This window comes from Sarcophilus harrisii, chromosome 6 (assembly GCF_902635505.1).
Source record: "Sarcophilus harrisii chromosome 6, mSarHar1.11, whole genome shotgun sequence".
Classification (NCBI taxonomy): Eukaryota; Metazoa; Chordata; class Mammalia; order Dasyuromorphia; family Dasyuridae; genus Sarcophilus; species Sarcophilus harrisii.
Window position 1 is genome coordinate 240204877 of NC_045431.1, and position 22963 is coordinate 240227839.

The window sequence follows — 22963 nt, forward strand, 5'->3', positions numbered from 1 at the left end:
CATCCGGTACAAGAATAACCTAGTTCAGACTCTCTTCTGTCTTTTGACTAAGTGGGATTGGGGACTCAATGATGAATGTTGAAAATTGTCTGTGTGTAACTGGAAAAGGACTAGAACATCATTGAGCCAAAAGTAAATAAAAAGAAAGAAAATAAAAGATCCAGGGGCAGGGTCAAAAATTAGAAAGCTCAGGACCTGTGACCAACTGAAATGGAGAAGGGAGGAGGAACACAGATGGGCCCCGGCACAAGGCCAACCTCTGACTTCAGAGGGCTGAAGGTGTGGAGAGGACCAGCGAAAAATCCCTCTTGCTGCCCCGTATCATGTTGGCACATGAAAGAAAGCCCCACTTACCCCATCCCCGTTACAGTTCTGACCAGGAGGGGAAAATGTTAGGAAAACTAAGGAGGGGATGGAAGGAGATGACCAGTGACTCCCTCAACCCATCCCCCCATCTTCCTCTTGGGGCTCACTCTCAGGACACACTGGCCCCCCCAGAGCCCCCACCCCTTCCGCTCCCAAGTCAGTGAGGACATCAGGAAGTGTTTGCTGGAAAGCCTTTATTACAAGACGAGGGTCTGGGGGAGCCCTCACTGTTTGCCATTGCCATTAATGGGGAGATCAGTGTGCTGGGGGGAGGTCAGGAAGGCCTTGAGCTTGGGTCGGGAGGAGAGCCGGGTTACATAGGCAGACAGCAAGGGGAAGGCATCCAGGCAGCCGGGGGGGGGGGGGGGGGGGGGGGGGGGGCACAGAGCAGGTCAGCCAAGGGGAGCAGGGAGGGAGGGCAGCCCTGTTCTGGGGGCAGGAGAGTCTGGGCTTGGCTCTCCCGTCTCCCGGGTCTGCAGATCCCAAAGGTCCCTCACAGAGCCCTACACCTTGTTTCCCAGAGCCCCCCTGACCCCAAGAACCCCAGCTGGCCCCCAGAGCCCCCCTGACTCCCACCTGGACCCCCAGAGCATCACCTGGTCTCCCACAATAAAGGTTTTGCCTCCTTGGTTCTGCCTCAGCAGGTTCTCAAAAGGCTTCAGCTGGTTGGGCAGGTCCTTCACATAATCATCCTTGCCTTCGTCCTGAAAACCAAGGCCCCCCAGCTCGGTTAGGAAACGGGGGTGCAGGGGAAGTGGGAGCCCCAGCCTATGCCCCGATTCCCACTCCCCAGATTTCCTCCCCTTCCTGAGTGGCCAGGCCCTTCCCTGCCCATGCAAACCAGCGCCCCCGCCCCCCCCCCCCCCCCAGCTACTGGATGGAGGGGAGGAGACCTGAGACTCTCTGCTGCCTCACAAACTCTCCCAGCCTCAGTTTACCCCACTGTAGAATGAGGACCACATGGACACCCACCTCCCAGGGCTGCTGGGAGGAAGAACTTTTATAGGGGACAATAAACCCCAGGAGAGATATCTAAATGGGGTAGGAGGAGAAGGCTTCCCCGTTCCCTCCCACCGAGCGCCTTGGGCCCGAGGCAGCAACAAGGATCCCACGAGGCCGCTTGGGCTCGAACTAAGGGTTCCCAAGTCTGGGGTCGCTCTCTGCCCGGCCCCCCAGGCCTGCTGGCACTCACATAGTTCTGGTAGATGAGGCGACCATACTTGAGCCGAAGATCCTCTACCCCATCATTGGCGATGTCCAAGAGCGCAGCTTCTCGGTTGTCCTTCCCATAGAGCCCTGAGCAGGGGGGAGGGCAGGGAAAGGGCTCAGGAGCCTTCCCTCCCCCCAAGGTGGATCCCCAATGTCACTGCTAGGGGAAGCCCCTTCTCCCCGGGGCCTCCTGCTTCCAGCCACATTGGCCCACCTGGGGCCCATGTCCCGCCTCCAGCCCTGACACAAGCTCTGGGCCTCCAAGGGAGGGGAGTGTTCCCCCAAGCAGAGCTGAGGAGCCCCGGGGCAGAAACACCCTCCCAACCTCAGCAGTTGTGAGAAAATGACAGGGGGCAGCGGGGGGCTCAGGGGGCAGCGGGGCCTCAGGGGGCAGCGGGGGCTCAGGGACTGCATCCTACTGTGGGGGGGGGAGGGAAGGGGGGAGGGGGACGGAAGGAGGGGCCTGCACACAGATACTCCCCCCCACTCCCGCCTACCGAGCTGGCGGCCCAGGTATCTCAGGATGGCGTTGCTCTGGTAAAGGATGAAGTCTCCGTCGGCGAACTTGGGGAGCTGCCCATAGAGCTGAGGGCGGAGCGCGGGGGAAGGGGCTGAGTAGAAGGCACGTGTGCTGCCTGTCCCAGCCCCGGGACCCCTTCCCCCATCCCCTCTCCCGGCGCTCCCCTCCCCCACCGCCCCTCCCCCGTCTCAGACACGCCCCCTCCCCCACAGCGCCCGCCCCGCCCCCAGGCCCCTCCCCCCAACCCCCCCATCCGGGCTCTCACACAAGTAGCCTTGAGGTCCCCCTTCATCCACATATCCTTGGTCACCACGTCCTCCTTCCAGGTCTGGCCCTGGTCCGCCAGGAGCATCCTCATGGCCTCACATCGCCCTGGGGGACGGCGGGGGGTCAGCGCTGGCCCGGCTCCTGACTCCCGGCGTCCCGCGGGGCCTCCCCCCCCCCCCGGGGCGCCCCTTTCCTCCTCCGAGGAATCCCGGGTCCTGGGCCCCTGGGGAGGGGCTGCCACGTCCCCCCCCCCGCCCTGCCGCCCCTGGCCCGGGGCCGCCGGTTACCTCGGACAGGGAAGTAGGTGATGGTGTAGGGAGGCACTAGGAGAGAAGCACAGAGCGGGGTCAGGGGGGCCGCGCCCCTCCCCCCGGAGCCCCCCCCCGCCCCCCACGGCCCAGCCTTACTCTCCGGAGAGCAGGACCGCAAGCACCAGCGCAAACCGGAAGCTGAATCCCCGCGCGGCCCGGAGCTTAATAAATCCGGACTCCGCCCCCGGCCCGCCCCTGACGCCCCGCCCGTCCCGCCCCTGCCCCGGAGCCCCAAAATGTGCTGAGTCACGGAGGCACTGGCACCGAGGGGCAAGGGCAGGAGCTCGGCCCGGAGAAGGGGGGCGGGTCAGGGGGAGGGGCTGCAGGGGGCCCTGGCGGGCGGGGCTCCTGGAGGGCGGGGCTCCTGGAGGGCGGGGCTTTGGGGCCCTGGAGGGCGGGGCTTGGGCCCGGGAGGGCGGGGCTTGGGGCCCGGGAGGGCGGGGCTTGTGGCCCGGGAGGGCGGGGCTTGGAGGCCGGATGGGCGGGGCTTGTGGCCCAGAGGGGCGGTGCTCCTGGAGGGCGGGGCTTGTGGCCCGGAGGGGCGGGGCTCCTGAAGGACGGGGCTCCTGGAGGGCGGGGCTTTGGGCCCTGGAGGGCGGGGCTTTGGGCCCTGGAGGGCGGGGCTTGGGGCCCGGAGGGGCGGGGGGAGGGGCTCCTGGAGGACGGGGCTCCTGGAGGCGGGGCTTTGGGGCCCTGGAGGGCGGGGCTTGGGGCCCGGGAGGGGGGGCCGGGGGGGGCTGGGGCACGGAGCAAGGCGCAGAGCTGGGAGAACAAAGTCCAGACCTTTATAAATCGGCGCTGATTAACCGGGGAAATCCTGGCATTGGGGGAGCGGGGAAGGTGGAATTGAGGGGTCATGTATTCCAGGCCTGGGGCACAGCCGGGCTAACGGGGGCGGGCTGGCTCACGCAGGGCCGGGGAGAGGGCCGCATTCCCGGCGCGCCGCTTGTTTACCCCCGGCCGGTGATGGACGAGTCCCTTAGCCTGCCCCGGCCTCCGTTTCCACCTGTGTAAGAGCGAGGGTCCGAGGTCCCCTCCCCGCCGCCACCCGCAGCGACCTCGGGCCTCCGCGAGGCGGCCTCGGCCTGCCCGAACTGGCCCCGCCTCAGAGCACCACGGGGAGGGGGCCTTGGTGACAAACTCCCGAGCGCGCGCTCACATCCGCGGGGCCTGTCCCGGGGCTCCCCGCCCCTCCCCCGCCGGCTCCCCCGCGGGCCCGCGCCGGGCGAGGACGTCGCTGGGGGAGCCATCTCCCGGGGCTTCGCGCCCTTGGAGCCTTCCAGGGCGGCGGCTGGCCCGAGGCCCCCCGGGCGGAGCGGGCCCCGTCCTGGGCCGGGGGCTCCCGTTTTTACTGCAGAGCGTCCTCGCTCCCCTCCAGGTCCCCTTTTCTGGGAAAGCTGGAGCCGGGCGGCGCCTGCGCGGGGTCTCCCCTCCCTCCATCATTGTCTCCTCGCGCTCCCAGGAGCTGGGACTTCCTCCCGTCACGGCCGTGCCCCGGATCTCAGCCCCCCCCACCTTGTTTGGCTTGATGGTCCTCCCCGCGGCCGCCCCCTCCCCGGCCCCCCAGGCGCGTCTGGGCCTCGAGGGCCCCTGCAGAGCCTGCCTGGGTCTGGGCGCCCTGCTCTTACGCCCAAACCGGGAAGGGCTCTCTACCCCCCCCCCGCACCCCGGGGGACCCTTCCCAGCCTGGCCCCAGACCCCCCTCCCGGGTAATCGCCGCCTTTCCTAACGGCCAGGGCCCCTGACCTTCCTTTCTTATCCACTTTGACCTCTGGAATCTCCGACCCCCTCCCCCGCTCGGGCCCAGACTCTCCCTCCCATTGTTTTCCAGAAACGTTTCTATCCGGTCTCCCACTTACCTGTCAGGTGGGGGGTGGTCCTTCTCCCTCCCCTCCCCCTCTCGGCCACCGCAGGAGTCCACCTGCCCACATCTCCCTGGGGAGGAGGCTCCCCCAGGCCTCCAGGTGTGCCCTGGGCCGCAGGAGTCCGGGGTCTGCGCTAAGGGGCTGCTTCCCGCGGATCTCGCTGAATTCTCTCCCCCTCCCAGGCTCTCCTGCTTCCACACTCGCAGGGACCGACTTCGCTGCCTTTGGCCTTCCTGAAGCATGCGTCAATGCTGGGACCTTGGGGAAGGGAGATGGATGATTTACTTCTGAACTGAATTCCCCCCCATGATGCGCCATGACATCTCTTAGCGTTGCTTTAGAAACTTTTCGAGTCCCAGATGCTCTCCCTTCCCCCCCACTCTTCTCATTGGGAAGCCGAGCCGTCTGATACAGGTTACACACGTCCAGTTGTGCAAGACTGATTTCTATGCAGGCCACATTGTGTAAGAAGAAAATGCAGATTAAAAAAACCAAGGAAAGTAAAGAAAATGAAGGTGCTTTCAGGCTAATAGCACGTCATCTTTCTGTACAGCAAAATAACTTAAGACATGTATGCTTATATTATATTTATACTTTAACATATTTAACATGTATCGGTTAACCTGCCATGGGGGGGGGAGGGGATGGGGGGAAGGAGGGGGAAAAGCAGAACAAAAGGTTTACAATTGTCAATGCTGTAAAATTACCCAGGCATATAACTTGTAAATAAAAAGCTATGAAATAAATAATAAAAAAAAGGTGCTTTCATCTGCATTCAGACTCTAAACGTTTTCTCTGAAGCTAGAGAAGGATTTTCATCCTGTCCTTCAAACTAGTATTGCATCTTTGCATTGCTGATAGCTAAGTCAGTCACAGTTCCTCATCCTACAATAAAGCTCTTACTGTGTACGAGTAGCTGGATTCTGCTCATTTTGCTCGGTATGTCAGTCTTTCCAGATACTTCTGGGAACATCCTGTTTGTCATTTCTCACAGCACAGTAGTGTTCCCTCTCGGGCCAATTATGGGCAACTGAGTGATCCAGCCTCAGACATTTGCTAGCTGTAGGACCCCAGGCAAGTCACATCACCTTGTTTGCCTCAGTTTTCTCGTTTTTAAAAAAAAAAAAGCTAGAGAAAGAAATGGCCAACCACTTCAGTATCTGCCAAGAAAGCCCCCAGTGAGAGGCAGAGCCAAAATTGGGGAGGGAAGGTAGGGACTCCGTCAAGTTCTCCACCAAACCCCTATAAATAGTTAAATAATAATTTTAAACAAATTTTCAAGCATCAGAGCCCACAAAAATCTGGAATGGGACAATTTTCCAGCCGAGGGTGGCTTGCAAGGTCCATTGCAATGAATGGGCTTGGGGAGCCCAGGCCCCAGAAAACCAGAAATAAGCCATGGACCTCTGAATCTGTGGCAGTGGTGTTGGTCTCCAGACCTCTCAGCCCATAACGGCCAAGGACAAACCTGCAGAAAGGTTGTGGGGGAGCCCCAGCCCAGGATCGGGCTTTGGGAGCCATTGAATCCACAGGGCAATAGGAGCGACTGGGCAGCAATAGAGACAGCAACAGCAGCAGCTTCTAGCGATCTCGTCCCACAGGCAGAAGGGCCAAAACAGCTGATCAGAGGGAGACGGCAGGGGCCCCTTTGCTGGCAGTGGGCAGGACTTTGTTGCTTTGCCCATACTCAGATCTGGGCGGCAGTGCTAGCTCACAGCACAGATCCTTGGAAAGATGTCTGGAAACAGCTGCACAAAATCCCTGAAGCTTGGGACCTCCACCCTGGAAACAGAGCCCTAATTCAACAAAGACTTAAAAAGCCAAGTCACAGGCTGGGAAAATGAGCAAACAACAGGAAAAGATTCTGACCATAGAAAGACAGAGACAAGGAAGATCAAAATACAAACTCAGAAGATGATAATGAAGTCAAAAGCTTCTACTTCCAAAGCTTCCACAAAATAAGAATTGGTCTCAGGTCATGGAAGAATTCAAAAGTGATTTTGAAAATCAAGTAAAAGAGGTAGAGGAAAAAATGGGAAGAGAAATGAGAGTGATGCAAAAAAAAAAAAAAAAAATACAAAGAACTAATAAGATGATGACTGACTTAAAAGGCAAAACTGGCCAAGTGGGAAAGGAGGTACAAAAGCTCACTTAGGAAAATAATTGCTTAAAGTTTAGAATTGGGCAAATGGAAGCTAATGACTTTATGAGAAATCAAGATAAAATAAAACAAAATCAAAAGAATGAAAAAATAGAGGGGGGGAGTGAAATATTTCATTAGAAAAACAACTGACCTAAAAAATAGATTTAGGAAAGATAATTTTTAAATTATTGGTCTTTCTGGAAAGTCATGATTTAAAAAAAAAAAAGAGCCAGAACACTATCTTTTTAAAAATTTTCAAGGAAAACTTTCCTAGTATTCAAGAACCATGGAGTAAAATAGAAATTGAAAAAATCCATCAATCACTTCCTGAAAGAGATACCAAGATGAAAATTCTCAGGAATATTATAACCAAAACTTGGGACTCGTAGGTCAAGGAGAAAATATTACAAGTATCCAGAAAGAAACAATTCTAATACAGTGGAGACATAGGTTAATACAAGATTTAGTAGCTTCTATTCAAAGATTAGAGAACTTGAAATATATTCCAGACAGCAATGGAGCTAAAATTACAACCAAGAATCATCTATCCAACAAAATTGAGAATAATCCTTATATATAATAATAAATAATGATAATAATTACAAGGTAAACAGGTGGATATTCAATAAAATTGAAAGCTTTCAAGCATTCATGATAAAAAGATCAGAGCTGAATAGAAAATTTGGCTTTCAAATTTTCAGGAGAAGCATAAGGAAGTAATCAGGAAAAAGAAATCATGAAACACTTAATCTGTTTACATTCCTACATGAGTGAATGACACTTATGATTCATAAGAAGTTTTTCATTATTATGGAAATTAGAAAGAGTATATATATATATATATATAGACAGAAGGTACAAGTATGAGTTGAACACAAAGGGATAATATAAAAAAATGAAATCAAGGAATAAGGAAGGAATTTACTGAGAGAAAGGGAAAGGAAAAAGTGAAATTTTGAAGCAAGTTTCTCTGATTGAATACCTCATTTCTTAAATGTAGAGGGAACTGAATCACATTTGTGAAAAAAAAAATAATAAGGGCCCAATTGACAAGTGATCAAAAGATATGAACTATGCCCAAAGAGCACTAACCAAAAAAGCATCTATATCTTTTGACCTTACAATACCACTACTGAATCCATGAATCCAAAAAGAGATTTTTTTTAAAGGTGAAAAACCTATATATATATAAAATATTTATAGTAATTCTTTTCTCAGGGCAAAGAATTGGAAATGATGGGTGTGCTCATCAATTGGGAATGGCTGAATAAATTTTGGCGTATGATTATGAAAGAATGTTATTATATTATTATTCTATAAGAAATGATGAGCAGGATGCCATCAGAAAAACCTGGAAAGTCCTCCATGAAGTAGAAAAGTGCTAGCAATGCTGTGGAATGATCAGTCGTGAATGACTTTGCTATTCTCAACAATACAATGATCTAAGACTATTCTGAAGGACTTAATGATGAAAAATGCTACCCATATCCAGAGAAAGAACTGATTGTGTCTGATTACAGAATGAAGCATATCTTTTTTTTTTTTAACTTTCTTTTTTTCTTGAGGGTTTTTTTTTGGGGGGGGAGCAGGAATCTGTGTTTTCTTTTGCAACATGACTTTTATGGAAATGTTTTGCACAACTTCACATGGCCCTTCTCCATGGGGGAGTTATGGGGAGGAAGGGAAAGGATGTAGAACTCAACATTTTAAAACAAATGCTATTTTTCTTTTCCCGTTTTCTATTTTCTTTCTTTCCTAATGTTTTAATTTTAATGTCAATACTGATATGATTCAAATCACCCTGCAGAGCGGGACTGGACAGCATCTCCCTTGTAGAACCCCAAGAGCTAAGGAAAGTTTGTAGACAGACAGTGTTTCCCTGCTGTTGCCTCATCCTCCACTTTGCATCCTTATGGAGAGATGGGAAGAGGGTACAGTCCTGAGAGCCACTATGGAGTCTTTGTGTTTTCGGAGCTGCCTAAGGCTGAGAACCCACTCTCCAGGACCAGCCTTTTGGGGACCTGTTCTAGGCTGTTGTATCTGACTTTTCTCAGTTACCCACTCACCTTCCTAAGGCACAGACCTTACCCTGCCAATCCCTAGCTCAGACACCTTTAATGGCTCCCTAAGGCTATAGAATTTAACCCGTCCTAGACCTATCTGTTCCAATCTTGCCTCCCAGCCTCCTCTTTACCTGCTCCATTCTGCGGTCACCTTGTATTATCTCCAATCTTTCCCTGCTCTTCACTGACCTTCCCCAATCCTTTCATTTGCACAAAATGACCCTGGGCCCTGAAGCGTGTCTCTTCCTCACTGCCCCCTTTCAGTATCCTCGCCTCTCTCAAACCTCCCGTCTCTTAGGGCCCCTCCCTCCTCATTCTCCTCATGTGTGTGATGAGCGGAAGCCTTGTATCTGCCCCTTCCTTCCTCCCACACCCCCCAAAATAGAATGAAGTCAAGGTAATTTTCCATCACAATCACGCATCATAACTCCTTCAACCATTCATCAACTGTTAGTCATTCCCGGCGATTTCCAGTTCTTTGCCATCATAAAGAAAGCTACTATGAGTATTTTTAGAATGTATAAAGTTATTTTTTTTCCTAATCAGCTTTGAATAAAGACCCAGTAGTGATACTGCTGAATCCAAAGGTATAATAAGTTTAATAACCCTTTGGGTATAATTCCAGATTGCTCTCTAAAATCACTGGATCAGTTCACAATTCCATCAATAGTGAATTAATGTCCCAATTTTTCCATCTCCCTCTCAACATTTGTCACTTTCCCCTTGGAATAGTTTTAACCAATCTAGTAGGAGTACAATGATGTCTCAGATTGTTTTAATTTGCATTTCTATCATCAATAATGATTTAAACATTTTTATATGATTGTAAATGGTTTTGATTTGCTCATCAGAAAACTGCCTGCTCGTGTTTTTTGATCATTTAACAATTGAGGAATGACTCAAATTCTTGTGGATTTGACAAAGTTCTTTATATATTTGAAATATGAGACCTTGATCTGAGAAACTGCCTTATAAAATTCCATCCACCACCATTTTCAACTTTCCTTCTGAACTTGATTACTAAAATTGTTTTTAATTTGATGTAAATGAAAGTATACATTTTACATCTCAGACTGCTATTTATCGCATTTATTCACAAATTGTTCATCTATTCATAAGTCTGATAAGGGAGCAGGTTTCTTGGGAGCTTCTGGAGGCAGCCTTAGTTTCAGTTCAGTGTAATAATCACCTCAAATGCAGTAAGCTTAAAAGTTCAGTCTTTTATTGTCTCTTTTCCTGGGACCCGGTTAGCTTTCTTATAGGCCTAGCTCTCTCCTTGGTTCCGAGAGCTCTTGTTGCTAGTCCTTTAGCTCTTCCAGCTTCTGCCTCTAGCTCAACTTCGACTCCTGGCTTCTCAATCTCCCAGCGCGCTCTCAGTGGACTTGTCCTTTTATATGATCTTTTAGAGGTGTGAATTCAAAGGTTGACTCCTCCTCTGAGAGTGGGATTGTGGGAGCTGTGACTTGTGAATCTTCTCCCTCTGACTTGTGAATCTCCTGGACTCTTCTCTGACTTGTGAATCTTGTAGAACTCCAATGAGTATTAAATACATTAGTGAGCTAGAGAACTGTTCAGTGCCATGCTAAATTAGATAACTGACTTAGCACCTTGTAAGAATTCTAAGAGTTTTCTTCAAATTTTCTCATAATATCTCTTGTTATATCTAGGTCATATATCCATTTTGACTTTATCTTGGTAAATGATGTAAGATACTGGTCTACGCCCAGTTTCTATCCAACTACGTTCCACTTTCCCAAATACTTTTTACTAAATAATGAATTATTATTCCCCCAAAGTTTTTGCATTTCTCAAACACAGGGTTACAATAATCATTTGCTTTGGCAAATCATATGTCCAATTTGATCTGCTAATCTATCTTTTTATTTTTTACCCAGTATAGTTTCAATAATTACTGCCTTATAATACAATTTGAGGTCTGGCAGTGCTAAACCTCCTTCTCTTACATTTTTTCATTAGTTTCTTTGACATTCTTGATTTTTTGTTCTTCCAAATAAATTTGATTATTAATTTTTCTAACTCAGTAAAATAATTTTTGATAATTTAATTGAGAAGCCACTGAATATATATTTCATTTAGGTAAAATTGTAATTTTAAATTATTTTAGTCCTGCCTACTCATGAATAATTAATGTCTCTCTCCACTTACTTAAATCTGATTTTATTTGTATTAAGTTTTAAAAATAATTTTATTTATAGGTAAGAGAAATGACAGATTTTTGCTGGTTGAAAAACAATTGAATTAATTTGTTAAAGATTAGCAACATTCTTTTTTATAGTAATAGCTTTTTATTTTTTAGAAAAGATAGTTTCCAATATTCTTCCTTGCAAAATCCTTTCCTCTCCCTTCCCCTTAGCAACAAGTAATCCCATATAGGTTAAACATGCACAATTCTTCTCAACATATTTCCTCCTTTATCAAGTTGCACAAGAAAAATCAGATGGGGGGGATGAGAAAGAAAAAAAATAAGCAAATTACAATAACATCAACAACAAAAGGTGAAACTACTATGTTGTGATTCACATTCAGTCTCCATAGTTCTTTGTCAGGATACCAATGGCTCTTTCCATCACAAGTCTTTTGGAATTGCCTTGAAGTACCTCATCGTACCTGGAAAAGAGACAAGTCCTTCAGAGTTAGCAACATTCTTAAAGAGAAGGAAACAGTGGATCCTAGGAGGAAGCATTCATTTGTCCTACAAAGAATAACACAGTAACTTCACAGATGCTATGAGATGGTATCATACAATAAAGATCAAAGGAGGATGTGAAGAGCAGTATTCTGGCAAAAAAGCCTGAGAAGGGTAGCCAAGGATGGCCAAGTGTTGGGCAAGAAACTAAAGACTTGAGGGGCACAACTTGAGTTTTTCTTATTGTTGCCCAAATGATGAAGAAATTGAGTTAAGTTAACTTCTAAGAAGATGATATCTGAGAATGGGCTTTGGACTTTTGGACCACAACTCAAAATGGCTTTTTGATTTGTCTAAGCCTTGTATTAGCCCCCTCCTCCCCCCAAAATAGGATGAAGTCCAGGTTCCCAACCAGAGATGGGCCTTCACAAAAGCTAACAGGAATAAATAAATTTGCTAGGTGAGATACAAATCTATTCACCATCGCCCACCAGATCTAATCCTCCATTAGAAGGGGAGGGACGTTCTTGCCTTGCTTTGTAATCCCATCATTGAGCATTGTGTTTGGAGTATCAATAAATGTAAGTATAATAAGATAAAAATAAATTTTATATAATTATAATAAATATATGATATTATAAACAAGCATAATAAAAACTGGTTGTTTTTGCTGAAAAAGACACTCAAGTCAAAATGAAAAGGTGGAAAATATCTGTCCATTAAGGTGGATATCATACAAAATAGCTAACAGGAAAGAAATTGCGACAGCACAAAAGACAACCCTCCCCCCCCACGCAAAAGCAGCCAACAGTAAAACATCTGGCCTCAAATGTCCTTCTCTAAGTGCCCCAAATTAAAGCAACAAACAAGGGAAATGAGGTTTTAATTCAAGAAGGAAAACGAACCTCAGAGATCTCACTGGTCTGTGACAAAAGCCAAGACTAGAATACGGCCCTGGGGGCCCTGCCTTATTCAAAAGAAAGAGGATGGGTCAGAGGGGAGAAGTGAAGACATGAAACAATGGCATATTCCTCATTGGAATTAATCCAGAAATCAGAGAGGAAGCGAAGCAGGACATAAGGCCTTTGGGTAAAGATCAAAGAAGGAAGAAACAGAAGGGATTTTGTCATTGGAGTATCCCGCAGCCCACTTGGTCAGAAAGAAGAATGAGATGATGTGTTTAGGAAACATTATAAAGCTGGTACAGAGACATAATGTGGTAGTGATGGGGGACATCTGCTAGAGCTCGATCTCTCTCTCTCTCTCTCTCTCTCTCTCTCTCTCTCTCTCTCTCTCTCTCTGCCTCTGTTTCTCCCCCTCCTTCCACCCCTCTCCCTTCTCCGCCCCCCCCCCCCCACCAAAAGAAGGCAGCAATCGGTATTTTAACTTTCTTCAATGATAATTTTATCATTCAAAAGATGAAGGAAGAAATGGAATCTGCAAATAGTAAACTAGTGGACTTGACTTTGATGACCTTTGCAAGCCCTCACAGGAAAGAGATTATACTGATCTTAATGCTTCTCACCACCTGCTTTTCTTTCAGCAGATCTTAGGGGGGTGTATCCCACATGTAGCAGGCCCGCTCGGTCAAGAAGGTCTGGTCCTGCTCCCAGAATAGCTCCCACTTGTCTCAAGAAAGCTCAGTTGATGCTATTCTTCTGTATACCCTTTGACCCAGCAGTGCTACTACTGGGGGATGCAGTTTGTCCAAAGCTTCCTCTGCATCTGTTGGAGTGTATGCAATTGTCCTGTCATCTAGTCCATACCAGGGCACTGGGGGGTGCCACAGTGCAGAGTGCTGGGCCTGGAGCCAGGGAGGCTCATGTTCCTGAGTTCAAATCCAGCCTCAGACTCTCACCCTGTGACTCTGGACAAGTCACTTTACCCAGTTTGCCTCGGTTTCCCCATCTGAAGATGCTCTTGAGCGGGAAATGACAAACCATTCCGTGTCTTTGCCAAGAAAACCCCAAGCAGGGACTCCTTGTGTTGGCCGTGACTGAGGTGACTGACCAACAACCAGGGAGCCCCTGGTCATTCCCTGCAAAGGGCAGGAGCTCTGGAAAAGTGCACTTAGGGCTCAGTTTGATTGATTTAAACAAGGTGTTAACTCAGGGGAATGAATAAGACAATGGCCTCTAGTTTAGCCCGTGAGTTCTCTCGTTCAGCGCGATTGCCCTAGCGACACAACGACTGGTTCATACTCAGGATACTGTAATGATGTCCTTGTAATATAGCGTGTGAGCTGGGACAAGCTCAGCCAGGGTCAGACTCGGAGACTGGACAAGGCCTTGGACTCAGACACTCCATCCTCATCAGCCCTGGGGAGGCCGGCCTGCTTCCCCACTGAGACCAAGGCCCCTCTGAAGCGCCTCCAGAAAGCTGCCCCGGCCCAGGCAAGGAGACAGACTGTGAGGGAGACAACAAAGACTTCGGACTTTATCCCTGGCTATTCTCGAGGTGATTACTCTGAGGAAACGAAGGCTGGTCCAAGACCTCCAGAAAACCAACCATGACATGACCATTCCCCTGGTCCAATGGTTCCAACTTCCAGCTCACCTAGTCCCAGCAGCCAGGGTCCCGCTCCTGTACTTTTGCATTTTGTATTTTATATTCTGCAAACAAGACAATTCACTATTTGACAAAAACTGCCGGTGAAATTAGGATGGAGTCTGGGAGAAAGTAGCCCTAGACTCACATCTCATACAAAGGTGAGCTCAAAATGGGTGCAGGAGTGATACATAGAGAGTGATATCCTAAGCACATTAGGGGATCATGGAAGAAATGACTTGTCAGATCTATGGAAGACTTCATCAAAAACATGAGATCTTAGAGAAGTTCAAGGAAGTAAAGTGGATAATTTTGATTATATCAAATTAAAAGGGTTTTGTACAAACACAATTAACACAGTCACAAAGAGAAGAGAAAGCAGGAAACTGGGGAGGGGGTCGTTGCAGTAAGGCTCTCTGATAAAAGTCTCATTTCTCAAATAGAGAACTGGGATGAACATATATATATATATATATATATATTTTTTTTTTTTTTTTAATGAGCCTTTCCCTAATTAACAAATGGTACAGGGATATGAAGAAGTATAATGTTCTTCTCTAAAGATGTAATTCTTGGGGAGCTTCTGGGAGCAGCCTTAGTTTCACTAGTTCAGTTCAATAATCACCCCAAATGTAAGTCAGGAGTTAAAGTCCAAATCCTTTATTGTCTCCATCCAAGTCTTGTCCTTCCTTGGGCCCGGTTAGCTTTCTTAGAGGCCTCTCTCCTTGGTTCCCGCTGCTAGTCCTTTGCCTCTGCCAGCTTCAGCCTCTCCTCCTTCGAATGTCTGCAGCCAGCACAAAGGTGGAAGATGGAATGAATCTGGCTCCACCTCCGAGGGAGGGCTTGTGGGCTTCCCGAAGGGCATCCTGGTTGAGGCTCCTAGCTTATCTATGGTCTCTTAAAAGTGTGAATCTTGTGGAACTCTTAATAAGTACTAAATACATCCCGAGAACTGTTAAGCATCTACTGAACAACCATTGTCTCTATAATTCCACTGACTTAGCCCCTTGTAAGAATTCTAACAAAGAAGCAGTTTTCAGAAAAAAGTAATTCAAGTCATATGAAAAAAAGTCTACATCCCTAATAATTCTAGAAATACAAATTCAAACAACTCTGAGGCGCCACCTCATGCTCATTGGGTTGTTTTCGAAGACAGGAGAATGACAAATGCTGGAGAGCCTTGGACCTCTGCTCCAAAACTATAAAACCATAGCCTCTGACCCAGAAATACTGCTATTAGGTTAAATAAGCCAAAAAAAAAGGCCGGGGGGTGGGGGGAACTCATAATGTATGAAAATATTTATAGCAGCTCTTTTTGTGGTGGGGTGGGGAATAGAGAATAAGATAAAGAACTTACAGGAATGTCTGGATTGTTTTTCTGTATTTTATTTTTATTATTTCTCTGTCTCTGTGATCTGCATAAGTCCGGTATATGCAAGCCTATATTTACTTAAAACTAGCTATATTTACTTACCCAGAAATGATGACATTTATCCTTGTCCAATGTTATCAAAATTTAGATTATCAAATGCGTCAGCTCTGGAGCGTGAAGGTCCGACTGATGATTCCTCTCGGAATCAGGGAAACAAACCATCCGTTAGGCCCCAATGTTTAACATTCAATGAGGGGAGAAGGCCCCTATTTCTCAATGCTCCCCAGCCTATGATGTAATCCTTTGTAACCAAACCTATAAACTGTATGTAAACCAAACCTATAAAAACTGTCTATCTTTCCTAAATCTTTAGCCCTTCGACTGCGAGCTCTCTCTCTTTCCCTCCTCGCAGTGGAATTGTTCATTCTCATGAGAATTTATTAATAACTTTTCTGCTTTCTACTGAGTGATCTCTGAGTAGTCATTTTGGGGAAGGGTCTTCTTCATCCTTCACGGTGGCAAAGAATTGGAAACCGAGAGGATATCCCTCTATTTTTGTTCTTAAATCATGTCCAGCTCTTCATGACCCCACTGGCACTTTTCCTGGCAAAGATACTTAATAAAGTAGTTTGCCATTTCTATCTCCGGCATTTTACAAATGAGGAAACTGAGGCAAACAGTGAAGCGGCTTGGCCAGGCTCATGTAGTTTAGAAGAGTCTGAAGCCAGATTTTAACTTAGCAAGACATCTTCCTGACTCCAGGCCCAGGGCCCTCTGGATTCTGACACTGCCTACGCATCCCAAATGTTCCCCAATCCTTCCCCGGGGGAATCACTACACAAGTTATGGCACGTGAATGTATATATATATATATATATATTGGTTATCAATACACACACACATATATTGTGTTTCTTGCCTTTTTAATAGGCAGGAGAGGAAAGGGGAAAAGGCAAAAATTTGGAACTCGAAATGAAATATCATTTTTTAAAGTTTAGAAGAATTTCAGTCTTCACCAAACAAGAAGGAGACAGAGAACAGCTTCCCTGGTGCCGGGCTGGCAGAGTCCCAGAGCAGGCAGGCCCTCATGATTCAATGGCCACTTGAAGGAACATGTCCAGCAAAGGGATCCGGGCTCGGCCTGGGCCATTAACTTTAATTTTTATCAGTGCTTTGGAGAAGGGAGAGACAATGAGCTCTTTTAGCTTGTAGGAGACACAAAGCTTGGAGGACACACTGGGTGATCCAGTTACAGCCCGAAGGATCATGACAGACTCTCAAAGCCCTGGACTGAATGGAATCAGATGAAATCTGCTCAGAGTCAGTGGGAAGCTTACACTTGGGCTCAAAACTTCACCCATGTGTCCAAGGCAGGGGAGGCAAGGGACTGTCAGAAGAGGATCCAGGGGTCTTTGAGGACTGGAAGCTCAGTAGGAATCGGCAGCATGACGTGTCCATGCACAAAGCCAATGGGTTCTTGGTGGCTCCAGAGAGACTGAGCGCCAGCAGTCCCAAGGGGCCGGCCCTTCCGCCCCATGTCCGGTCAGAGAGCGCCTGGGCCCAGTCCTGAGCATTGTCTTGTCAGGGGGACAGTGCCAGAGCAGGACGAGGAAGGACCTGGAATCCAGGGCGGCTGCGGGCCCCTTGGGCAAGTCTGACTTGGAGAAAAGAAGGCTGGAGAAGGGGCCGTGGCTGCTGCCCTCACAGTGGACAAGACTTGGTCACCTTCAGTTTTGTCTCAGAGGCAGAACCAGGAGTCATCGGGGAAAGTTAGAAAGGGGCAGACGTGGGCTCCACATCAGGCAAAACTCCTTAATACGAGAGCTGTCCCAAAATGGGGTGAGCAGCTGAGAGGGGGCAGGGCCTGCCCTTGGGAAGCTTGACGTCCGCATGTCGGATATATTAGAAAGTCCAAATAGACTAGAGTCCCACCCCTCATGCTTTTCATCTCCAAAATTCTGTGACTGGTGAAAAGGGGGAAAGAGGAGGAACCGCGGGGGAAAGGTGGCGGGACGTCTTTTCCTGACCCTTGGGCTCAGCAGGTGCAGGGGTCCAGCCTGTGCAGGGATCCAGGGACTGATCAGGAGGAATGGGGTCGGCGTCCAAGGAAGACGGGAGTCCTGGGGTCGTCTGAGTGAGGAACTGAGGGAAGGGACGCTCCCACTCCCTCAGGCTCCTTCAGGCTTGATTTTATCCTATATCAGGATCATATAGTTTTCTTTAGGTCACAACATAGTCTTCAGCCATGGGTCTGACTTATTGGCCTTTACATGTCACTACATTTGACATTTAATATTTGAGTAAGTTTTATGGTTAAGTGGCAATTATTGATCACATTAAGGGAAGCCAATAATGAAAGGTACGCGTTATACAAGGTTAAATGTCAGTGAATTTTATTGGTTACTTATGTCTTTGTCGATTCTGTGGCTTGTTTGATTCCTCTATTTTCCTATTGGAACCGTGTCCGAGGGCATTTAGGGCAATTCCTGGCTATGCTGTAACCATCTTTGGGTTCCCGGACAGACTGATCTTTTCTGAGTTGGGAAACGCCATTGTTTCCTGGACCTTCGGATCCTCCCCGACAGTGACACTGCTCCCCACGCTGTTGTCTCCCTTCTCCTCTGTCTCAGCGAAGATCCGTTTTATTAGGACAGAATAAGCCAGAATCGTTTCTAGTGAACTTGCCCCGCTCCCTCGGCACCAGGTTTTTTAGACAATGTTTCGCGCTGTAATCAAGCCCCCGGTGAGAACCAGAGAAGGCGACGTGGCTCCTGCCTGAGGGCACGTCGGGTCCCAGCGCTGGGCGCTGCCAGTCAGCTCAGGGATGGCGGCTCCCAGCAAGCAGGGACTTTGGAGTTCTATAACCCACTCCCAGCCTGCAGCCCGGCTTTGCCCTAGAACAGAGCATCAAACTGCCCCCAAACGTCGCTGACTAAAATGTCATCAGCAAATATCGAACAGCACAAAGAGAAGTAGAACAGACTAGCTGTGAATGTGCGGCTTCCAGGGATCCCGTGGGAGCTCGGTGACCTTCTGTTTCGTGTAGAGTCTGACATCACTGCCCCAAAATAGCCCTGACAGGAGACCTCAGTCTCGCAGCCAGAGGAGAGTTCCAGGAGCTCAGCCCAGCCCTGGACAGTTTTCACCATGAAGACAGTGGCCACCCTCTGGCCGTGGTCCTGACCTCTGGGACCGAGCAGAACATGGCTGTCCTCTTCCTCCGGAGGACGGTCCTTCAACCAGCAGAAAACGGCTCTCTGTCCCCAGCCCTCGTGTCCCGGGTCGGGGCCCAGTGTTCTCAGCCAATCTGAGGGGGGCTCCAGACCCCCACCGTCCTCGGTCTCCCTCCCCTGGCCCAGATGTCAGCAGCCTTCCTAGCACCAGACACGTTCCCAAGGTCTTTGGTGACAGGGACTTCAGCCATCTTTCTTCTGTCCCCACCACCCACCACAATCCCCATCTTCTCCCTCCACGGTCCCTTGGGATCTCACGCTTGCTCCCAAGCCCCTCTTATGCACAAAGCACAATCCTACTCTGCCATGCCGGTGACTGGTGCATTCAAAACCTGCAGCAGCCCAAGGTCTCATCTACGGGGGGCTTCTTCTGCCCCCCACCTCCCAGCCACCCTGCTAGTGACTACCCATCCCCCTCGACCTCCATCGCTCTGTCTTCTGCAGGAAAGGGTCCACGGTCTCCCCTTCTCCCCCAGAAGAACGTGGCTTCCTTGAGGGCAGAGACTGTTCTGGTCGGGCTTTGCTCCTGCCCCCTCTGCCCTGGCACTGGGAGTGCTTGACACATATTATTGCTTCTCGCTGAGTCTTTTTCCAGTCAAGGCCGACTCTTCGTGACCCCATTTGGGCCTTTCTTGGCAGACACACCCGAGTGCTTTGCACTTTCTTTTCCAGAAGAAGGCACAGAATGAGCACTTGATAAGTGCTTTCTGATTGGCTGATTGATCGATCTCAGGGTCTGAAAGGTCTCTTCTTCCCAGCTTCCTCGCCTTGACCCAAATATCCGACATTCTAAGAGCACATTCTAGCTGATCCATTCCCCAGACAAAGACTGCCAAATCTCCCTGAAAATCCCCCATCGTGGACCATCCCTAAACCAGCCTCGTTCCACCCATACTTCCTTCCTCTTTCCCCACAATTCCAACCTCAACGATTAAAATCTCCCCCTTACTCAGGGGCTTGTCTGAAATCTTTTATATCAATCTGCAGTTGTCACCTGCTCCATTCTCTGCTGTCTCTCTGCCACCTACTCCTCCCTCCCACATGGGAGGCTAAGATTCTACACAACACTATTCACTTGCTTTTCAAATGCAGTTTATCGAGATCTTTTTTTCTGACATCATTTTTATTTCTAAATATTCCTTCCCCCCTTCCCTACTCAGCAAAGCCTCTCTAGCAACAACAAAAGGAAAGAGGGGGAGAAAGAATGAAAGAAAGAAAAAGAGAAAGAAAGTAAGAAAGAATGAAAGAAAAAAAGAAAAAAGAAGTGTGGGAGGAAGAGAGAGAAAAGAAGGAACAAAAAAGAACAAAGGAAGGAAAGAAAGAAGAGAGGAAGGGAAGGAGGGAGCAAGGAAGGAAGAAAGAGAGGGAACAATGGAGGGAGGGAGGAAGAAAAGAAGGAAGGAAGGGAAGGTGGAAAGGTGGATAGGAGGGAAGGGATAGGAGAGTGGGTGAGAGAGTGGGAAGGATAATGGAAGGGTGGAGGGAGAAAGAAAGGAAGAAAAAGAAGGGAAGGAGGGAAAGAAGGAAGGAAGAAAAGAAAGAAAGAGGAAGGAAGGGAGAGGAAAAGAAAGGAAAAAATAAAGAAGGAAACTAGGAAAAAAGAAGAAAAAGAAAAATGGTTCAGCAAGAATAAATTAACATAATAACCAAATCTGACAATGTATATAAACTCCCATACCCATAGTCCCACATGTAGGCATATACGGGGGGGGGGGGGGGGGAGGGAGGAAGGGAGAGAGAGAGACAGAGAGAGACAGAAACAGAGACAGACAGAGAGGGAGGGAGGGAGGGAAGGAGGGAGGGAGAGAGAGAGACAGATATATTAGGGTTTTGTTTGGTTTTTTGCTTAACTCTTCTTCTTTGGTGTAAGGAAAGGACACGATTTCCAGAAGTGATAAAGGCATTAACAAGGCTTTAAAAAGGTATCTTCGTACTTTATGACAAAAGCCAAAGCCTTTAAGCCTGAAGGAAGACCAGTATTTTCTCCCCCCTCCCCCACTGTGTTACATGTCCTTGTTATGTGCTGGATTTCCTGGGGGGGGGGGGGGTCCCTCTCCTGCTTCTTCTTGTTCTTAAGGATTTGTGAGAGAGATTTTCTCATCAAGTTACAAGTGCCTGCGAGCTTAAGAGAAACAGATGCTTTGGCCGGGCCGGGCTGCACTGAGGGCCACGGGGGGGGGCACAAGGGCTCTAGGAGGGAGCGGTGAGAAGGGGCTCGGGAGAGCGGGTTTAATGGCCAGTCGGGCCCAGGGAAGCTGTTGGGCGAGGGCCATTTGCACAACCCCCTGGATAGTCTGTGCCCAGTGAGATATTGTAAGGCTCTGAGCACACATGGGACACACAGTAGGTGCTTTATAACTACGCATTCCCTTCCCGGCTCTCTCCGAGGCCGAGCTCTGCACTCCCGGCCACCGCCTGGGGAAGGAGGGGAGAGACCGGAGTCGTGGGACCCCCATCAGGAGGAACCCTCGGCTCCCTGCCGTTCCCAAGGAGGCCCCAGCGGCCTTTCCTCCACGACGGGGGCTCGGTCCTCGCCCAGGCAGCCCAGCCTGCGGCCCACAACTCGCTCTCGGGAACGCGGCCTCCGCGTGTGGCTCCTGCTCTCCTCGGGCCATAAAAACAAAGTCCGGGTCTTCCTCCAGATTCACGCGCTGGAATAGAGCTTCTGTATCCCCTCCCCCATCTCCGACAGCCACCTCTGCCAGTCAATAACCAATGGAAGTCAGCATTTATCCAGCGCCACAGTTTACACCGAGTCCTCAGGCGTTCGGTACTCGGACAAGCTCGATCCGCCGAGAACCAAGTACTAAGGGCGCCGGACTCTAGGGATACAACAGGAGGCAAGAGCATGGCCCTGTCCTGCAAAAGGTCCCAACAGACTCTGTTCTCTCACTCAGACGAACCGAGTGTCTCATTCTAGGTGCCTTCCAAGTGCTCCAGGGGCTGGTTCCTCCTCCTCCACCCTCTCCGGCTCCTCCTTCCTAAGCGCTGGTGCCAAAAACGGCTCCCAATGGGCCGGAGGAAGGGAAGGGCCGCACCAGGTGCAGCTCAGGAGAAAGAGGGAGGGAGGGGGCTCCGAGAAAATCCTGGTTCCCTGCACCGGTCACTGAGGCAGCGGCTCGGGGACCAGGAAGCCCCGGATTCTAATCCTGCCTCCCACACGCCTGTGCGACCTCTGTCCGTCCTCATCTGTAAAATGGGGTTGAGAAGAACCCCCCCCCACACCTCCTGGGAGGTGTGAGATGACACCTGCATACTGTCATGAATCCATCAATGCATGTGCACTAGTCCCTGCGGGTCCGTGTAGATTGATTGCATGATCATTAATAATCGGGGTTAAGTGACTTGCCAGGGTCCCACAGCCAGGAGCGTTAAGTGTCTGAGGTCAGATTTGAACTCGGGTCCTCCTGACTCCGGGGCTGGGGCTCCACCACTGCCCCCCCCTCGGCTGCATTCATTTCTTAATCCCTGTGTTTGTTATTCCTGTGCATCAATCACTGGGCTCAGCTCCAGGAATACCAGGAGAGCAAACCTTCCGCACCCTCAAGGTCCAAAGGGAAAGTCTGTTATCCAGGGGAGGGTCCGATGCTGGGGGGTGGGGGCTGGGGGCCGTCCTGGCCTTGGGCTAAGATGCTGTGGGACTTGGGCCGCCTCCACCCAGAGCTGAAAGAGCCCCAGAGGTCAGGAATCGCACCCCACCCATTGTACTGGTAGGGAAACTGAGGCCCAGAATGAGACCCGCTCAGTTACTCGGCCGCTACGTAGAAGAGAGTGTTGGAAGCCAGCTTTGTCAGTCCCCGGGCGCCGTCTCAGTCCCTTTCTGTAGACCTCAGTTTCCTCCCTGTAAACTGAGTGGGCTGGACCAGGAGCGTGGAGCTCCCGGGGTCCCCCCTCTTCATTTTGTTGTGTCAGAAGCTGGTTCTCCCAGAGCTGAGCTTTGGGCAGGAGACCGCCTGCAAGGGCCGGCTGCCCCCCCCCCCCCCCCCCCCCCCCCCCCCCCCCCCCCCCCCCCCCCCCCCCCCCCCCCCCCCCCCGTCCCGTGATGACCAGCAGTTTGTCAGACGCGGCCTCTTCAGGCCCAGAACAGGCCCCGCTTTGTCTGTTGCCTCCTCCCTTGGGGCAGCTGAGAGGGAGCAGGAGGGAGCAGGGGGGGTCCTGTCTGCAGAAAGTCAGCCAGGAGCCCGGTCCCTGAGGTCCCAGCAGCCCCCACAGCTCAGTGGGCCCTTCCTGGCCACGAGGGGGCTCCCAGCCCGCGCCCCCGGACCCCTCAGGCCTGGGGACTGATTTACAAGAAGGGAGAGCTCTCAGTGCCGCTGCTGCTATTCCAGAGCCACTGGCCCCTAAATGCCCAGTGTCTTCTCACCCTCCCTTCTGGCAGGCAGCGAATCTCGAGTCTCCCGTGTGCCTGGGGCCAGAGTCT

At 49.9% G+C, this 22963-nt stretch overlaps 1 protein-coding gene across 1 annotated transcript; it reads right to left on the reverse strand.

Moving 5' to 3' along the window:
• Positions 1 to 542: 542 nt before the first annotated feature.
• GSTP1 (glutathione S-transferase pi 1) lies at positions 543 to 2871 on the reverse strand. Its single transcript, XM_031941878.1, has 7 exons — positions 2770 to 2871; positions 2650 to 2685; positions 2361 to 2467; positions 2073 to 2160; positions 1559 to 1662; positions 884 to 1070; positions 543 to 724 (listed from the first exon to the last, which is right to left on the reverse strand). Coding segments are annotated over exons 1-7 (657 nt in total). The 5' UTR covers positions 2771 to 2871; the 3' UTR covers positions 543 to 590.
• Between the last annotated feature and the right edge of the window lie 20092 nt (positions 2872 to 22963).

Bases quoted from the DNA above. Each gene is read 5' to 3' on its own strand.
- GSTP1 (XM_031941878.1), bottom strand. The intron at 2,468-2,649 runs GTAACCGGCGGC...GCCGTCCCCCAG, and splicing joins CACCTACTTCCCTGTCCGAG to GGCGATGTGAGGCCATGAGG. The intron at 725-883 runs GAAACAAGGTGT...CCCCCCCCCCCC, and splicing joins TGGGGTCAGGGGGGCTCTGG to CCCCCGGCTGCCTGGATGCC.